General features: G+C 35.9%; 1 protein-coding gene and 1 long non-coding RNA gene across 2 annotated transcripts in view; one reads left to right on the forward strand and one right to left on the reverse strand.

Annotated features, from left to right (window-relative positions):
• On the forward strand, positions 12629 to 14108 carry LOC110270161. The gene is made up of 2 exons (XR_002359354.1): positions 12629 to 12977; positions 13910 to 14108. It is a non-coding gene; the product is annotated as an uncharacterized LOC110270161 (long non-coding RNA).
• LOC107633116 overlaps positions 14616 to 17446 on the reverse strand; it is a 7129-nt gene continuing 4298 nt past the window's right edge. The window contains exons 4-6 of the mRNA XM_016336751.1: positions 16208 to 17010; positions 15647 to 16045; positions 14616 to 15376 (exon numbers count right to left, since the gene is read on the reverse strand). Of these exons, the coding sequence (XP_016192237.1) occupies positions 14616 to 15376; positions 15647 to 16045; positions 16208 to 17010 (1963 nt within the window). The remainder of the gene's footprint in view (positions 15377 to 15646; positions 16046 to 16207; positions 17011 to 17446) is intronic.

Raw genomic sequence — 17446 nt, forward strand, 5'->3', positions numbered from 1 at the left:
GTGGCTACATCCCCTCCTCTTGTGAAAATGGTCCAAGATGCCCTGTCACGGCACGGCTAATCATCTGAGGTTCCCGATCATGCTGGAATAGGATTTACTATCCTTTTGCGTCTGTCACTATGCCCAGCACTCGCGAGTTTAAAGCTCGTCACAGTCATTCAATCATTGAATCCTACTCGGAATACCACATACAAGGTTTAGACTTTCCGGATTCTCTTGAATGCCGCCATCAATCTAGCTTACACCACGAAGATTCTGATTAAGAGATCTAAGAGATACTCATTCAATCTAATGTAGAACGGAAGTGGTTGTCAGGCACGCGTTCATAAGGAATGATGATGATTGTCATGTTCATCACATTCAGGTTGAAGTGCGAATGAATATCTTAGAAGCGAAATAAGATGAATTGAATAGAAAAACAGTAGTACTTTGCATTAATCTTTGAGGGACAGCAGAGCTCCACACCTTAATCTATGGAGTGTAGAAACTCTACCGTTTGAAAATACATAAGTGAAAGTTCCAGGCATGGCCGAATGGCCAGCCCCTCTGATCTAAGAACCAGGTGTCCAAAGATGTCTAATACAATAGTAAGAAGTCCTATTTATAATAAACTAGCTACTAGGGTTTACAGAAGTAAGTAATTGATGCATAAATCCACTTCCGGGGCCCACTTGGTGTGTGCTTGGGCTGAGCTTGAAGTCTACACGTGGAGAGGTCATTCTTGGAGTTGAACGCCAGCTTTTGTGCCATTTTGGGCGTTGAACTCCACTTTGCAACTTGTTTCTGGCGCTGGACGCCAGAATTGGGCATATTCAAATTGAGACTGACCGGATAATTTCCTGTTCGTCCATTTCTCCATGTCCATCCATATCCAATACCCATCCTTGAACCCGTTATATAACACCCTACCACACAGAGTCTTACGGTTAAGTCATAAAATAGAGGTGGTGAGGTATTATGACCTCTAAAATAAAATATATACATTATATAGTTGAAGAAATTTATAGTCAAGGAGCCTTGAAGGAAAGTTTAAACAAAAGTCACTGAACGAAAAGCGTAACGCTCACGTAAACGGAAACTTGCATAGCATCCCAACTTCGCTTGCTGAGTAAATCCAGACGCCTAGCGAGGTGCCTTTCGACTTGCATATGAAAACCACAAATATATGTATGGAATGAGAACTGAAGGTTCTCAACATGGTAATGGTGCCCACATAAATAGTATATAAGGTCTTGGAAAAACTAAAGGCGATCCTAGAACTCTGACACTCTGGTGCATGAAATTGTGATCTCTGGTAATGGCTCCAAAAACTTGGTGCTCTAATCTCAATTCATAATTTGTCACAACTTCCATACAACTAACCAGCAAGTGCACTGGGTCGTCCAAGTAATAAACCTTACGTGAGTACTTGTTTCTGGCGCTGGACGCCAGAATTGGGCAGAGAGCTGGCGTTGAACGCCAGTTTGCATCATCTAAACTTGAGCAAAGTATGAACTATTATATATTTCTGGAAAGCCCTGGATGTCTACTTTCCAACGCAATTAGAAATGAACCATTTTGAGTTCTGTAGCTCCAGAAAATCCATTTTGAGTGTAGGGAGGTCAGAATCCAACAGCATCAGTAGTCCTTCTTCAACCTCTGAATCTGATTTTTGCTCAAGTCCTTCAATTTCAGCCAGAAAATACCTGAAATCACAGAAAAACACACAAACTCATAGTAAAGTCCAGAAATGTGAATTTAACATAAAAACTAATGAAAACATCCCTAAAAGTAACTAGATTCTACTAAAAACATACTAAAAACAATGTCAAAAAGCGTATAAGTTATCCGCTCATCACAACACCAAACTTAAATTGTTGCTTGTCCCCAAGCAACTGAAAATCAAATAGGATAAAAAGAAGAGAATATACTATAAATTCCAAACTATCAATGAAACATAGCTTCAATCATATGAGCGGGACTTATAGCTTTTTGCCTCTTGAATAATTTTGGCATCTCACTTTATCCATTAAAGTTCAGAATGATTGGCATCTATAGGAACTCAGAGTTCAGATAGTGTTATTGATTCTCGTAGTTCAGTATGATGATTCTTGAACACAGCTTCTTTATGAGTCTTGGTCGTGGCCCTGAGCACTTTGTTTTCCAGTATTACCACCGGATACATAAATGCCACAGACACATAATTGGGTGAACCTTTTCAGATTGTGACTCAGCTTTGCTAAAGTCCCCAATTAGAGGTGTCCAGGGTTCTTAAGCACACTCTTTTTTTTTTTTTGCTTTGGACCTTGACTTTAACCGCTCAGTCTCAAGTTTTCACTTGACACCTACACGCCACAAGCACATGGTTAGGGACAGCTTGGTTTAGCCGCTTAGACCAGGATTTTATTCCTTTAGGCCCTCCTATCCACTGATGCTCAAAGCCTTGGGATCCTTTTTATTTGCCCGTGCCTTTTGGTTTTAAGGGTTATTGGCTTTTTGCTCTTTCCTCTTGGTTTTAAGAGCTTTGGCTTTTTCTGCTTGCTTTTTCTTTTTCTTTCTATTTTTTTTCGCCCTTTTTTTTTCTGCAAGCTTTGTTCTTTGCTGCTTTTTCTTGCTTCAAGAATCATTTTTATGATTTTTCAGATTATCAAATAACATGTCTCCTGGTCATTATTCTTTCAAGAGCCAACATATTTAACATTCTTAAACAACAACTTCAAAAGACATATGCATTGTTCAAGCATACATTCAGAAAACAAGAAGCATTGTCACCACATCAATATAATTAAACTAAGTTCAAGGATAAATTCGAAACTCATGTACTTCTTGTTCTTTTGAATTAAAACATTTTTCATTTAAGAGAGGTGATGGATTCATATGACATTCATAACTTTTAAGACATTGTTACTAACTACTAATGATCATGTAATGAAAACACAAACATAGATAAGCACATAGCATAGAAAACGAAAAACAGAAGAAATAAGAACAAGGAATGAATCCACCTTAGTNATGAGGTAGGTTTATGGGGAAGAGTGGATGGATGTGAGTGGTGAAGAGGTGATGGGAAAGAGAGATTGAGGTGATTGGTGAGGGGTTTTGGGGAAGAGTGTTTATGGGATTGTGTGAAAGAGGGGTGAGAAAAAGTAAGTGGAGGTAGGTGGGGATCCTGTGGGATCCACAGATCCTGAGGTGCTTAAGGATTTACAACCTTGCACCAAATTAGGAATGTAAAATGCCTTTGCACACAACTCTGGGCGTTCAGCGCCAGATTGGTGCTTGTTCTGGGCGTTGAACGCCCATTTGTTGCCCATTTCTGGCGTTGAACGCCAAAACCATGCTTGTTCTGGGCGTTCAGCGCCAGCTCTTCTCCAGGGTGCATTTCTGGCGTTCAAATGCCCAGATGCTGCCCATTTCTGGCGTTCAGCGCCAGAACCATGCTCTGTTTTGGCGTTGAACGCCCAAAACATGCTTCTTACTGGCGTTTAAACGCCAGTAAGGCCTTCCTCCAGGGTGTGATTTTTCTTCTGCTGTTTTTTTATTCCGTTTTCAATTTTTTTTTATTTATTTTGTGACTCTACATGATCATGAACCTAAGAAAACATGAAAAACAAAAATAAAATTAGATAAATAAACATTGGGTTGCCTCCCAACAAGCGCTTCTTTAATGTCAATAGCTTGACAGTGGGCTCTCATGGAGCCTCACAGATGTGCAGAGCTTTGTTGAGACCTCCCAACACCAAACTTAGAGTTTGGATATGGGGGTTTAACACCAAACTTAGAGAGTTTAGTTGTGGCCTCCCAACACCAAACTTAGAGTTTGACTGTGGGGGCTTTGGTTGACTCTGCTTTGAGAGAAGCTTTTTCTGCTTCCTCTCCATGGATGCAGAGAGAGATCCTTGAGTTGTAAACACAAAGTTGTCCTTATTTAATTGAAGGATCAATTCTCCTCTGTCTACATCAATCACTCCATGAGAGATTTAGGTGATTTTTCCATGATGGATTATAGGTGTTTCCATATGGTTCACCCATGTAATTTACCTCTGCTATTGCAGGGTTCTCAGGATCATAAGCTTCTTCTTTATAAGAAGCCTCTTGAGTACTGTTGGATGCAGCTTGCATTCCAGTCAGACTCTGAGAAATCATATTGACTTGCTGAGTCAATATTTTATTCTGAGCCAGTATGGCATTCAGAGTATCAATTTCAAGAACTCCCTTCTTCACAGGTGTCCCATTACTCACAGGATTCCTCTCAGAAGTGTACATAAACTGGTTATTAGCAACCATGTCAATGAGTTCTTGAGCTTCTGCAGGCATTTTCTTTAGGTGAATGGATCCACCTGCAGAAGTATCCAATGACATCTTTGATAGCTCAGATAAACCATCATAGAATATATCCAGGATGGTCCATTCTGAAAGCATGTCAGAAGGACACTTTTTGGTCAGCTGCTTGTATCTTTCCCAAGCTTCATAGAGAGATTCACTTTCTTTCTGTCTGAAGGTTTGAACATCCACTCTAAGCTTGCTCAGCTTTTGAGGAGGAAAGAACTTGGCTAAGAAAGCCGTGACCAGCTTGTCCCAAGAGTTCAGGCTATCTCTGGAGCTCATAAGAAAGAGAAGAGAAAAAGAAAAGAAGAGGAATCCTCTATGTCATAGTAAAGAGGTTCCTTATTGTTAGTAGAAGAAGAAAAGAAGAGAATAAATTCGAACACAGATGGAAGAGGGGGTTCGAATTTGGTGAGTGATGTGAGGAAGAGATGTTAGTAGATGAATAAATAAATAGAAGGAGATGAAAGGAGGAGAGAATTTTCGAAAATAATAAATTTTTTTTTTGAAAAAGAGTTAGTGATTTTTGAAAATAGTTTTGAAAAAGGTTAGTAGTTTTTCGAAAATTCAAATAAAAAAATAAAATAATTAGTTAATTAAAAAGAAATTTTTGAAAAAGGGGGAAGATATTTTCGAAAATAGAGAGAGAGTTAGTTAGGTGGTTTTGAAAAAGATAAGAAACAAACAAAAAGTTAGTTAGTTAGTTGAAACAAATTTTGAAAATCAATTTTGAAAAGATAAGAAGATAGGAAGTGAGAAAAGATATTTTGGAGTCAAATTTTTGAAAAAGATAAGATAAGAAGATATTTTTGAAAAGATATGATTGAAATTAGTTTTGAAAAAGATTTGATTTTTAAAAATCACAATTAATGACTTGATTCACAAGAAATCACAAGATATGAAGCAAGTAACAAACTTGAATTTTTTTGAATCAAAACATTAATTGATGATGTTATTTTCAAAAATTATGAGATAAAATTAAGAAAAAGATTTTTGAAAAATATTTTTATAATTTTCGAAAATAACTAAGAAAAATGAAAAAGATTTGATTTTTGAAAAAGATTTTGAAAAAGATGAGATTTTTGAATTGAAAATTTGATTTGACTCATAAGAACAACTAGATTTTAAAAATTTTGAAAAAGTCAAATCTAATTTTCGAAATTTATGAGAAGAATAAGGGAAAGATATTTTTTTTTATTTTTGAATTTTTTATGATGAGAGAGAAAAACAAGAAAAATGATGCAATGCATGAAAGTTATGGATCAAAACAATGAATGTATGCAAGAATGCTATGAATGTCAAGATGAACACCAAGAACACTATGAAGATCATGATGAACATCAAGAACACATTTTTGAAAAATTTTTAATGCAAAGAAAACATGCAAGACACCAAACTTAGAAATGTTTAATGCTTAGACACTAAGAATTCAAGAATGCATATGAAAAACACCATACAACACAAAACAAGAAAATATCAAGATCAAACAAGAAGACTTACCAAGAACAACTTGAAGATCATGAAGAACACTATGAAGTGCGAATGAATATCTTAGAAGCGGAATAAGATGAATTGAATAGAAAAACAGTAGTACTTTGCATTAATCTTTGAGGGACAGCAGAGCTCCACACCTTAATCTATGGAGTGTAGAAACTCTACCGTTTGAAAATACATAAGTGAAAGGTCCAGGCATGGCCGAATGGCCAGTCCCTCTGATCTAAGAACCAGGCGTCCAAAGATGTCTAATACAATAGTAAGAAGTCCTATTTATAATAAACTAGCTACTAGGGTTTACAGAAGTAAGTAATTGATGCATAAATCCACTTCCAGGGCCCACTTGGTGTGTGCTTGGGCTGAGCTTGAAGTCTACACGTGGAGAGGTCATTCTTGGAGTTGAACGCCAGCTTTTGTGCCATTTTGGGCGTTGAACTCCACTTTGCAACTTGTTTCTGGCGCTGGACGCCAGAATTGGGCAGAGAGCTGGCGTTGAGTGCCAGTTTGCGTCATTTAAACTTAGGCAAAGATTGACTATTATATATTGCTGGAAAGCCCTGGATGTCTACTTTCCAACGCAATTGGAAGCGCGCCATTTTGAGTTCTAAGAATGCTATGAATGTCAAGATGAACACCAAGAACACTATGAAGATCATGATGAACATCAAGAACACATTTTTGAAAAATTTTTAATGCAAAGAAAACATGCAAGACACCAAACTTAGAATTCTTTAATGCTTAGACATAAAGAATTCAGGAATGCATATGAAAAACAAGAAAAGACACAAAACAAGAAAACATCAAGATCAAACAAGAAGACTTACCAAGAACAACTTGAAGATCATGAAGAACACTATGAATGCATGAATTTTCGAAAAATGCAAGATAAATATGCTATTGACACCAAACTTATAACATGACTCAAGACTCAAACAAGAAACACAAAATATTTTTGATTTTTATGATTTTATGAAATTTTTTTGTATTTTTTCTTCGAAAATTATTATGAAAAATAAAAATAAGGATTCCAAAATTTTTAATATGAATTCCAATAATCTTATGCTCTTTAGTCTAAAGCTCCAATCAAAGGGTCAGGCATGGCTTAACACCCGGCCAAGCTCTAGCATGTAAATTACATCCATTGAGGTGATTAGTTGAAGACCAATCCCAAAGCAGTTTGGGTATGGCTTTACAGCTAGATAGGATTCAACATGTTTCATTAAACACTAGAATTCATTCTTAAAAATTCTGAAGAAAAAAATATTTTTGAAAATAGTTTTATTTTTTTTTTCTAAAACAAAGGAGGAAATTTTGAAAGATTTTTGAAAATTTTTTGAAAATAAAACAAAAAGAAAATTACCTAATCTGAGCAACAAGATGAACCGTCAGTTGTCCAAACTCGAACAATCCCCGGCAACGGCGCCAAAATCTTGGTGCACGAAATTGTGATCTCTGGTAATGGCTCCAAAAACTTGGTGCTCTAATCTCAATTCATAATTTGTCACAACTTCGATACAACTAACCAGCAAGTGCACTGGGTCGTCCAAGTAATAAACCTTACGTGAGTAAGGGTCGATCCCACGGAGATTATTGGTATGAAGCAAGCTATGGTCACCTTGTAAATCTCAGTCAGGCGGATAATAATTGACTATGGAGTTTTCGAAATTTATTAATAAGTAAACATAGAATAGGGATAGAAACACTTATGTAATTCATTGGTGAGAATTTCAGATAAGCATGTAGAGATGCTTTCGTTCCTCTGAATCTCTGCTTTCCTGCTGCCTTCATCCAATCAATCCTACTCCTTTCCATGGCTGACTTTATGCAAGGGCATCACCAAAAAACACACAAACTCATAGTAAAGTCTAGAAATGTGAATTTAACATAAAAAATAATGAAAACATCCCTAAAAGTAACTAGATCCTACTAGAAACATACTAAAAACAATGCCAAAAAGCGTATAAATTTTCCGCTCATCACACTCAGATTCAAAACTTAAAGGATAGACTAAGTCAAAATTTGGGTATGTAATCTAAGGTTTCCAAATTATAGTTCAAATTCCAACTTAACCCTTATATTCTTGCTTCCTCCAACCCTTTGAACTCCAATAGAACTTCCTTTGTCACTCCTCCACCAGACGAGGGGCCTCTCAGCTGCACAGACAAACAAATACAGGCAAGAAAAACACAAATATGATGCAGTTATAGCAGGTAAAGCAGATAGCAAGTAGTCATTGTAATTCAAATAGGCAAACCCAAGTAATGCAAACTCAAACATGACTGATGAAATCATATGTCGGTTATATAGCCAATTCGACATGTCCTGGTAGCTAACCTTGGACAGAAACACCCATTGCGGAGCATGTGGGCCTGAGCCACAACCCCTTTGCTACTACCCGCTTAACCCAGAGCAAGTGGAATAAACTATTACTGCTGCTATTACCCAGGCGGATTTTTAAAAACTCAACCTAGAGTAAGTGGAATAATCCACTACTGCTGCTACTACCCAGGCGGCACAATCACTAACCTGGAGCAAGCGAGACGAACCACAATTCTTGCTACTATCCAGGTATCTCAATCACTGACCTGGAGCAAGCGGGACGAACTACAATCCTTGCTACTGCCCAGGTATCTCATTCAATCTCAAATCAATCATCAATCATAATTGATTAACATTTCATCATCAATCATCCTCATTTATCATATTCATTCAAGTTCAATTAATCTTTTTCATCTTAGCCATCTTTTATCACGTATTAAGTGTTTCAACACTTCTCAAGCTTAAATCACCACTTCACATCCTTTCTTCACTTCTAAGTTATCATCCTCTCAAGGTTCAACTCTCTTACTATAATTAAAACTAAGTTTTAGGGCCTTAGGGAGTACAATAGAGGTTTAGAAGTTTGAAATCATGTTTAAGTCACGAAAACACAATGTTGATGAAACAGGGTCCCGCGTACACATGCCATGTTGCGCGTATGCGGGGTTGTCATTTACCCCACTCGCATACGCGACCCCTGTCTGCGTACACAAGCCCCCTTGGACAAAACAGATAGCTTGCATCGCGTGTGCACTCGCATACACATGCCTCTTAAAAATGGCAAAAAGCTTTTAAGTGCTAGGGAATTTCCTTTTACACACTAAAATTTTTCATGCGCATAACCTTTTCGTTAGAAATCATTTTTAGTCTATTCTTCGAACGGCGTAAAATTTACGGACCCAATTTTTATATGAAATAAGTTTGTTAGAAATCGAGAGTCCAGAAGTCATGTTATGGCCCGACAAAATTCGGTCAAAAATCTAGTTTTAATAAAAATTCATAAACCTCTATTTTCACAACTTCTTAATTCAATACCAATAGTCCAAGTTTCAAAACCTTGCCAAAACAAGCCAAGCCATATATCAACGCTCCTCCTTCACTCCATAATATACCAATTATACAATCTCATAAGATTCAATCCAGTAATCCACATTCATACAATTCTAAACATAATTATCAATACATCATTATCAATCATCAAAATCATCATGTTACCCACATCAACCATATCAACTCAATATTCGACTTAATACATATTGTGTTAATCAAAACCACTAAATTTGCCCCAACACATAGTTCTTCTTATCCTATGGTCGTTTAACCCATGTTTTCACGAAACATTATATATTATCTATGAGAAACCAAAATCATACCTTGGCCGATTTCTCCCAAATGCCCAGAACGCAACAAACACCACCGTTTTGCCAACGCTCGAAACACCAAAAATACACCCAACAGCAACTCGGCCTCTATGGTCCAAAATCAAGCTTCCAACACCACCAATTTGGTTTCAAATATATATATATATATACAATCTAATTCCATACCAATATTACTAAAATCAATATAGGGTTTACTAATTTAACAATTCCACAAAGGTTAGTAGTTTCTTACCTTACCAACGAGAGTTCGGGACAAGACCCGTCAAGCACATAAAGCCAATTCGATCCTAAACACCGAAATTCAACAAAATTTCAACACAAAAGGCTTAAGATTTTCGAAAATGAAGGGGGAGTGGCTAGAAAAGAAATCGAGGCTTACCTTCCAAATTGTTAGGTGGAACAATTTGTAGAACTTGACGCGGTGGATGTGTGGCCGCAAACCGTGCGGCGATCGGAGCTCCAGATTGGAAGTTATATGGATTTGAATGAGAGATTAAGGTAATGGAGTTTTCTTCCTTCTCCTCATGCAATCAGCAACGTGTTTCATTGTTTTGAGGAAGGAGAAGAGCTGATGCTCTTCATATATGGGGGGTTGGGTTGGGCCAGTTGGGCCAAAACTTTTAAAATTAGTGTCAAAATTTATATTTTAATTATTTTTACTCCATTAAACTATAACACTTAATTTTTTAATTTTTTTACATATAAATTAATTTATTGGTCAATTAGTTACTAATTACCTAGGGTTTACACCGATGCTCAAGTCATTAGAAGAATCTCCGATGAGGTAATGGGTTTAGAGTGTGTAGGATATTGAGTTGAACTTGGGGGCTCGTTGCTCCCCTTTATATATAGCGCCTAACTTAGTGAAGGGGTTAGATTTGATTTCAATAACCATTTTTATATCTTCTCAAGTTTATCAGATAAGTTTAGATATTTGAATATGATTGCCAATTGGGATATTCGCTAGTCAGGGTTGTGCTTCAATGTGGCTTCTTAACCCATGTCGTGCACGTTCTCCTCCTCCTCCTTCTTCTTCATCTTTTTCTTTCGTTATCGTCGTCGTCACTACCACCACCACACCTCCTCCTCCTCCTCCTTCTTTTCTCATTTGAATTTCTTTTTCACCTTCCTTTTCATTGCGTATTTTTTTCTCATCGTCGTTATTTTATTGCTACTGTTGTAGCTGCATTTTTTGTTTTTTCTCCTCCTCTTCCTAATGATTTTGCAGCATTATGTATTTTTTCTTCTTCTTTATTTGATTTTTTCTTGTTTTTATTCTTATTAAGAGAATAAAATAAGAAGAATTATGAGAAGGTAAAACAAGAAGAAGAAGATGAATAAGAAAAAAAAGAAGATGATGATAATAACGAAGAAGAAGAAGGAGGAGAAAGAAGAATTTGCATGTGCATCATCATTATTAAGTAATTTGGTGCATTCCAGATTTAAACAAAGTGCATTTTGAGTTTAATTTCGGTACATTCTGGTCTGAACTTGTTTTAAACTGAGTTTATTTGTATATTGTCATCATTAAGGAATTTCGGTGGATTCTAGATTTAAATAAGGTGCACACAATTCAAAAATCTTATTTTTCCTCATTCTCATCTTCTACTTCATCTTCTTTTTTTTCTCATCTTTTTTCTTCATCTTCTCCTTCTTATTTTAATTTCTCATAATTATTCTTGTTTTACTTTTTTGAGAGGAATAAAACTAAGAAAAAGAGAAGAATAAATTTTGGTCCATTTCTAGTAAGAATTCATACCAATAAGTGTAAACTGATTATATTCATTCAATTAAATAAGATTGCAATACAGTATAAACATGCTCATTCAAGTCTAATATGAGAAGCAATGCTACTAAAAAAAGAAGTAAGAGCAAAAGAAAAAGAACAAAAGAGAGAAGGAAGAATAAAAAGAAGAAAAAAATGCAACATTAAAGAAGATATTTTTGTATTTTTGTAGCAAAATTTCGGTATAAAAACTAGGATATTTATGTGTTATTGTTGAGAAAAATTTCGATATTATCTTTCTGATAAATTTTACACAATTCAAAACTCTTTTTCCTCCTCCTCATCTTGTGCTTCATTTTCTTCTTATTTTTCATCTTTTTTTCTTCATCTTTTCCTTCTTGTTTCATATTCTTATACTTCTTCTTGTTTTACTCTCTTGAAAGAAATAAAACCAAAAAAAAGAGAAGAAAAAGTCAAAAGAAAGAATAAGTAACTGCAATAATATGAAAAAGAAGAAAACAAGAAACAAAAACAAAACGAAGCCACATATAGCAGCACCAATAGAAAAAAGAGGAGGAGACGCACGAAGATAGGAACCGTTTTTCATATTCTTTGAGCGCGGCATGCAAAACATCAGTGAAGTGGGAATTTTATTTGCGTTAGTGAAGTGCGCGTGAGTACACGCTGCGTGTAATAAAAGTAGTTTTTGTTGAGTTTGAGGTAATTTGATTAGACTTGGTTGTCAAAAAGATTTAGATGTATAATGAAATTAAAAAGTATATTAGTTTTCGTTGAAGATGTTATCCACAGAGAATACGATAATGTTAACACTGATTTAGTGTTTTATTAATAAATTAAAATCAAATTTAAATGAGACAATTAAGTTGTAATATTTTACAAAATGTGAGAAATCATGTTTAATTTTAATGGAGCGAAACAAATTTACATTTGAATTTATTAATACGATAGTGAGAAACCTTTACTAAGTGAATACACACACATTTAAACAAACTAATCATCAACAATTTCATTGAATGACACTTAATTTTAAATTTTGCATATTTGAAATACGAATGCTAATGTTCTTTAGATGAAGTATAAAATACAACGCTCATTAAAAAATGGCATGCTATTGTTAATAAATAAAGTTGCATATTATAGATTTTAACCCTATATATGATGGTTCTGAAAACCGGATTGGACCGACCAATTTGACTGGGTTAATCGAAAATCGGTCATTTGGTCGGTCCGGTTGATGTCACAAATCGGCCTACAAGAAATCGGTGGAAAAATCGGACGAACCGGTGGCTAACCGGTAAACCATAGGAACCGGTCGGATTTTTGAGCCTCCCAGTTCACTACTTTATATATATAAAAAAAACAGAGGCTCTCTTCTCAGTTCTCAGATCTTAGTTCTCTTTTCTCTCTCCAAACACAAAACCCTATCGCAGCCACCTTCAAGCTCCAGAACGCGTGCCAGCCCCCGCCACTGTCGCCACCGACAATGACAACCCTCTCGAAGGTCTGCTCGGCCCTCTCGAAGGTCAAGCCAGTCATCATCGTCGGCCCTGAGTTGCAGATTTTTTGTTTTTGTTAAGTTTGGTTCGCTTATGGTTCTCACCAGCGTGCTTCAACTCCGTCGTGGACTTCTCTCATCGTCGTCGCTCACGCACGTTCACTTCTCATCGGCGTTTTTCTGCTTCGTCTCTGTTCTCTCTCTCTTTCTCGTAGCTCAGTCACTGTTACCGTTGGTAAGCGTCCATCCCTCCATTGCTTGTTCAGTTTCATTTTTGGGGGTTAATTGCTATTTTTGTGGATTTAATTATGTCGATTGTTGATTTTTTTTTGGGTTATTTAGTTGTTTTCTGAGTTAATTTTCTTCGTTGTTCATTGTTAACACGGCTAGATTATTGTTTTGTTTTGATTTCTGGGTTAACTCTTGTTGATTATTGGTAATTTTCTGAGTTATTTTTATGCTATTTTTTCTAATTCTGATTTAATTTACTAGTTATTGGCTTGTTGCTGAGTGAAATTAGTTAAACTTAAAATCTTGGTTTGTTATATTGATTCTGATTTTTGAGTTGTTGGTTGCTGATTTTTTCTAATTCTTCTAATTATGAGTTGTTGATGGTACTTTGTTGGGAATAAATGTGTCATTATACAATTGAGATACTTGTGCTCTTCAACTAGTTCTAGCTTTGATTTGATGCTGAAAGAAGAGTTTTCAGTTGAAATCCCGGATAAGAAAACTGATAAGCTTGCTTGCCGTGTCAATGTTGCGAAATACATAGCCTAAAACTTCACTCTATTATTCTTTTGTTGATTTATGCTCTTTTGGTTGTGCTGGAATTACAAAAAGGATGTTGCTGGTTAACATTTTTATTTTGTTAATTATATGAATTGATGGCTTGATGCAGAGTTTTGCTTTTCAATTTTTTTTATTTTGTTAATTATATGAATTAATCATGCTGTAATTCTGAATTTGATATAAGTTCAATTTTAGAACTTTAGATTTTGAATTTTGTTATATTGAGTTTTGTCATATAAGTTTAATTGTGTTATATTAAATTTTACTGAATATAATTCTGGATTTTTGAATGTTGTATGAATTGATATAATCTTCTGGATTTTGGATTGCTGTCATTCTTAATTGTTGTATGTAATTTGTAATTTGGATTTTTAGATTTTGGATTCCGATCCACTTATTAAGCCATGGCAAATCCCTCACCCGGTTCAATCAACGATGGCATTTGCAGACATATTCCTGGGTTGAACTGCATATTTTTTCTTTTGTTAATCTCCTTATATGTTGTATTGTGTTGTGTTCTTTCTTACTAGCATAAAGTCACTCTTGTTATATGGTGGAAATGTCTAGAATGAGGTAATTGTTAAGAATGTAGTTTAGAGGATTTTTTTTTTATTTTTATTGGTACTATTTACATCTAAATAATAGAAGAACTTTGTATTAATTACTATGAATAAATTTTCTCTATTAGTATTTTTATCGACCATGATTTAGAAATTATTAAATTTAAATATTTAAAATTGTATATTAAATTTTAATAATTTTATTTAATATTTAATTAAACCGGTTGAACCCCGGTTGAATCCCGGTCGAACCAATGAACCAGTAAACTAGTCACTTCACCGGTTCATTGACCGATCCGGTTCTCACAACCTCGATATATATATAATTTGATTAACAGTTATTCTTTTAAATTTCAACCATTTTATAAAAAATGATAACATAAAAAAATATTATTTGTATACTTAATAAAAAATACATTACTTCTTACTTAATAATTGAACAATATTTAAGAATGAGGCTATTTTTTTTGTGAACAACCTAATGAAAAAAACAAAAGAGTAGAAAAGAAAAAGAAAAGAAATCATAACAGCAAGAGAGGACAAACCACCTCTGGCGGCTGGTGCCAAAGGTGAACCTCATCAGCTCCGCTACCTCCAGATCCTATCTTTGCCAACCGATCTGCCACGACATTAGCTTCTCTCGGGATAAGCTCAAAATGAATATCCCAATTCGTTCTTAACTTCAACTCAAAGATTAGTTGTATCACTTCTTTTTCAAGATGGCAGAGTGGAACTTGCCAACCAGTCACTAGCTCAAAAGCTGCTGCGCAATCTATCTCATAGACAACAAGCTTAAGACCCGCCTCCCAAGCCCAAGCCAAACCTTTCCATATACTCCACAACTCCATCTTGATGACATTAGATCCAAAAGAGTTTCCTGAGCATCCCATTACCCATTGACTGGAGCTATCGCGAATTACCCACCCAAAACCAGCACAATCATCACCCAAGTTCACACTCCCATCACAATTTAACTTCCAAGCACCAGGTTCTGGCGGAGACCAAGACAGAGATTTTAATCCCTGGATGCAACACACTCGATTCTGAGTTGTATATTCAAAATCCACCATCCATCTGCAAGCCTTGTATGCAATTGACCCAGGAGATCCAAAAACTCCCTGAAAATTACCAATATTTCTGTCTTGCCAAATTGACCATATTATAGCTACAAATTTGGAACAACCTTCATTGAGGAGGTCATGCTTGAACCAATCATACATCTCGTGAGAGCCAAAGAAACACACATTAGAAAAATCCAGAGAAACCCAAACTGATCGCACCACTTCACAATCCCGAAAATAATGCAGAATTGTCTCCGAAAGTTAATTGCAACGTGTACATAAGGATGAAGAGGAGAGATGTCGCCGAAAATGTAGATATTGAGTTGGTACAGCATCATGTAGGCAAAGCCACACTAGGAGCCTCAACTTTTCAGGGACCCGCGCCTTCCAAAGCAAAAGCCAATTGATATTCCTATCCCAATTCAACTTATTCTGAATTAACCATAAATATCCTTGTTTAGTAGAGTAAAGAGTATGCTCCCAACTCCAACCCCAATCACGACCAGAAGCCGAAATATGTACTAAACTAAGAATATCTTTCCTTAAGTCCCTAGGAATAAAAGAGTAAATCCTCTCCAAATTCCAAACTCCATCACGGTAAACATCTTCAATGGTCAAAGCAGCCTCACAGATATCAAAAAATTCAACCCTCGCTCCTACTGGCCCAGAGTGCAACCAAGAGTCAAACCAGAAATTCTTATAAAGAGCTCCCACTTCCCAAACAAACCCTTCCTTTAATACGGAAGCTGTGTGCACAATAGGCTTCCATATATATGATGAAGAACCCATTGCTTTAATTGCAAATAGGTTTCTATTCTGGAGGTATTTCTGAAGCATAATCTTGACCCACAGTTTCTCTTGATTCATCAAAATTTGCCAAACTAGCTTTCCTAATAAAGAAAAATTGACCAACTGCGACTCCCGCAAAGCAAGACCTCTAAACTTTTTTGGAGTCGTTAAAACTCTCCAAGATGCTAAATGAAGACCACGGTGATTATGACTACCACACTAAATGAAACTTCTAGTAAACTTATCAATTTTAGAGCACACACCTGATGGAAAAAGGCTTACTTGCATCCTATAAATAGGTATAGAAGATAAAACTGATTTAGCAAGGCAAATCCGACCAGCTTTATTAAGGAAGCGACCTTTCCAAGATGCTAGCCTATTAGTAAGCTTATCAACCACATCATTAAAATCAGCTTTAGTAACTCTACCATGCTTGAGGGGGACACCAAGGTATTTTCCCAGAGAATTTGCAAAGCGGATAGAAGAAATACCAGTGAAGAGATCCTTGTGTTGTCTAGAAACATTTATAGAACAGATAGCACGAGATTTCTCAAAATTCACCTTCATACCAGATGCTCTGCAAAAGGTGGCCATAGTGTCCAAAACATGAAGCACTTGAGATTTCTTCGCTTTGTAAAAAAGGATAAGGTCGTTTGCAAAAAGGAGATGGGAGATTATAGGACCTCCCCTAGACACAGTCATTGGTTTCCATCTACCAACCTCCACTTGCCTAGCAATGAGGCAACTCAACCTCTCCATATAAATAACAAATAAATAAGGAGACATAGGGTCTCCTTGCCTCAAACCCCTCTTTGGCTGAAAACCATCCAACCGGTTACTATTCCACATTAGAGAAAGGGAGGAAGACTTTACACATTTCATAATAACAGAAACAATAGTACCTGAAAAGCCAAACATTAGGAGAGATTGCTCCAAAAACTCCCAACTCACCCTATCATAAGCCTTTTCTAGGTCAATTTTAAAAGTAAGAACACCTTTCTTTGATTTAGTTTTCTTCATAAAATGGAGAACTTCCTGAGCTACAATGATATTGTCTGGAGCACCCCTTCCAGGAATAAATATTATAATCTAATATTTACTTTCAACCTATTAATTCTTAATTCTACACCAACGGTTGATAATAAAAATAAAAATAAGCCACGGCAAAAATTCTAATAGATAATGGCAGTTTTAGAGTTCAATAGCAACATTTTTTAACTACCATAAAATAGATAGCGAAGATTGGCCAACCGCTACGATAATAGGCATTGCTAAAACATTAGCAGCAATTATTGCAAACCGCTAGAATAATCACTGCAAACTAGAATGTTGTTGTAGATTCTGTTTGTGGCAGTTTAAAAATGCTGCCATATCAGGAAATAAAAATGCTTATCCTTTAATGGTGGTTTAATATATATGCCAACAGAGATGATAAAAATTAGCATTTGTATTGCGGCAGTTGGCCACAGCTAAATTCGAAACACAAACATCAGAATCTTTTG

The sequence above is a fragment of the Arachis ipaensis genome, chromosome B03 (genome assembly GCF_000816755.2).
Source record: "Arachis ipaensis cultivar K30076 chromosome B03, Araip1.1, whole genome shotgun sequence".
NCBI classification, from domain to species: Eukaryota; Viridiplantae; Streptophyta; class Magnoliopsida; order Fabales; family Fabaceae; genus Arachis; species Arachis ipaensis.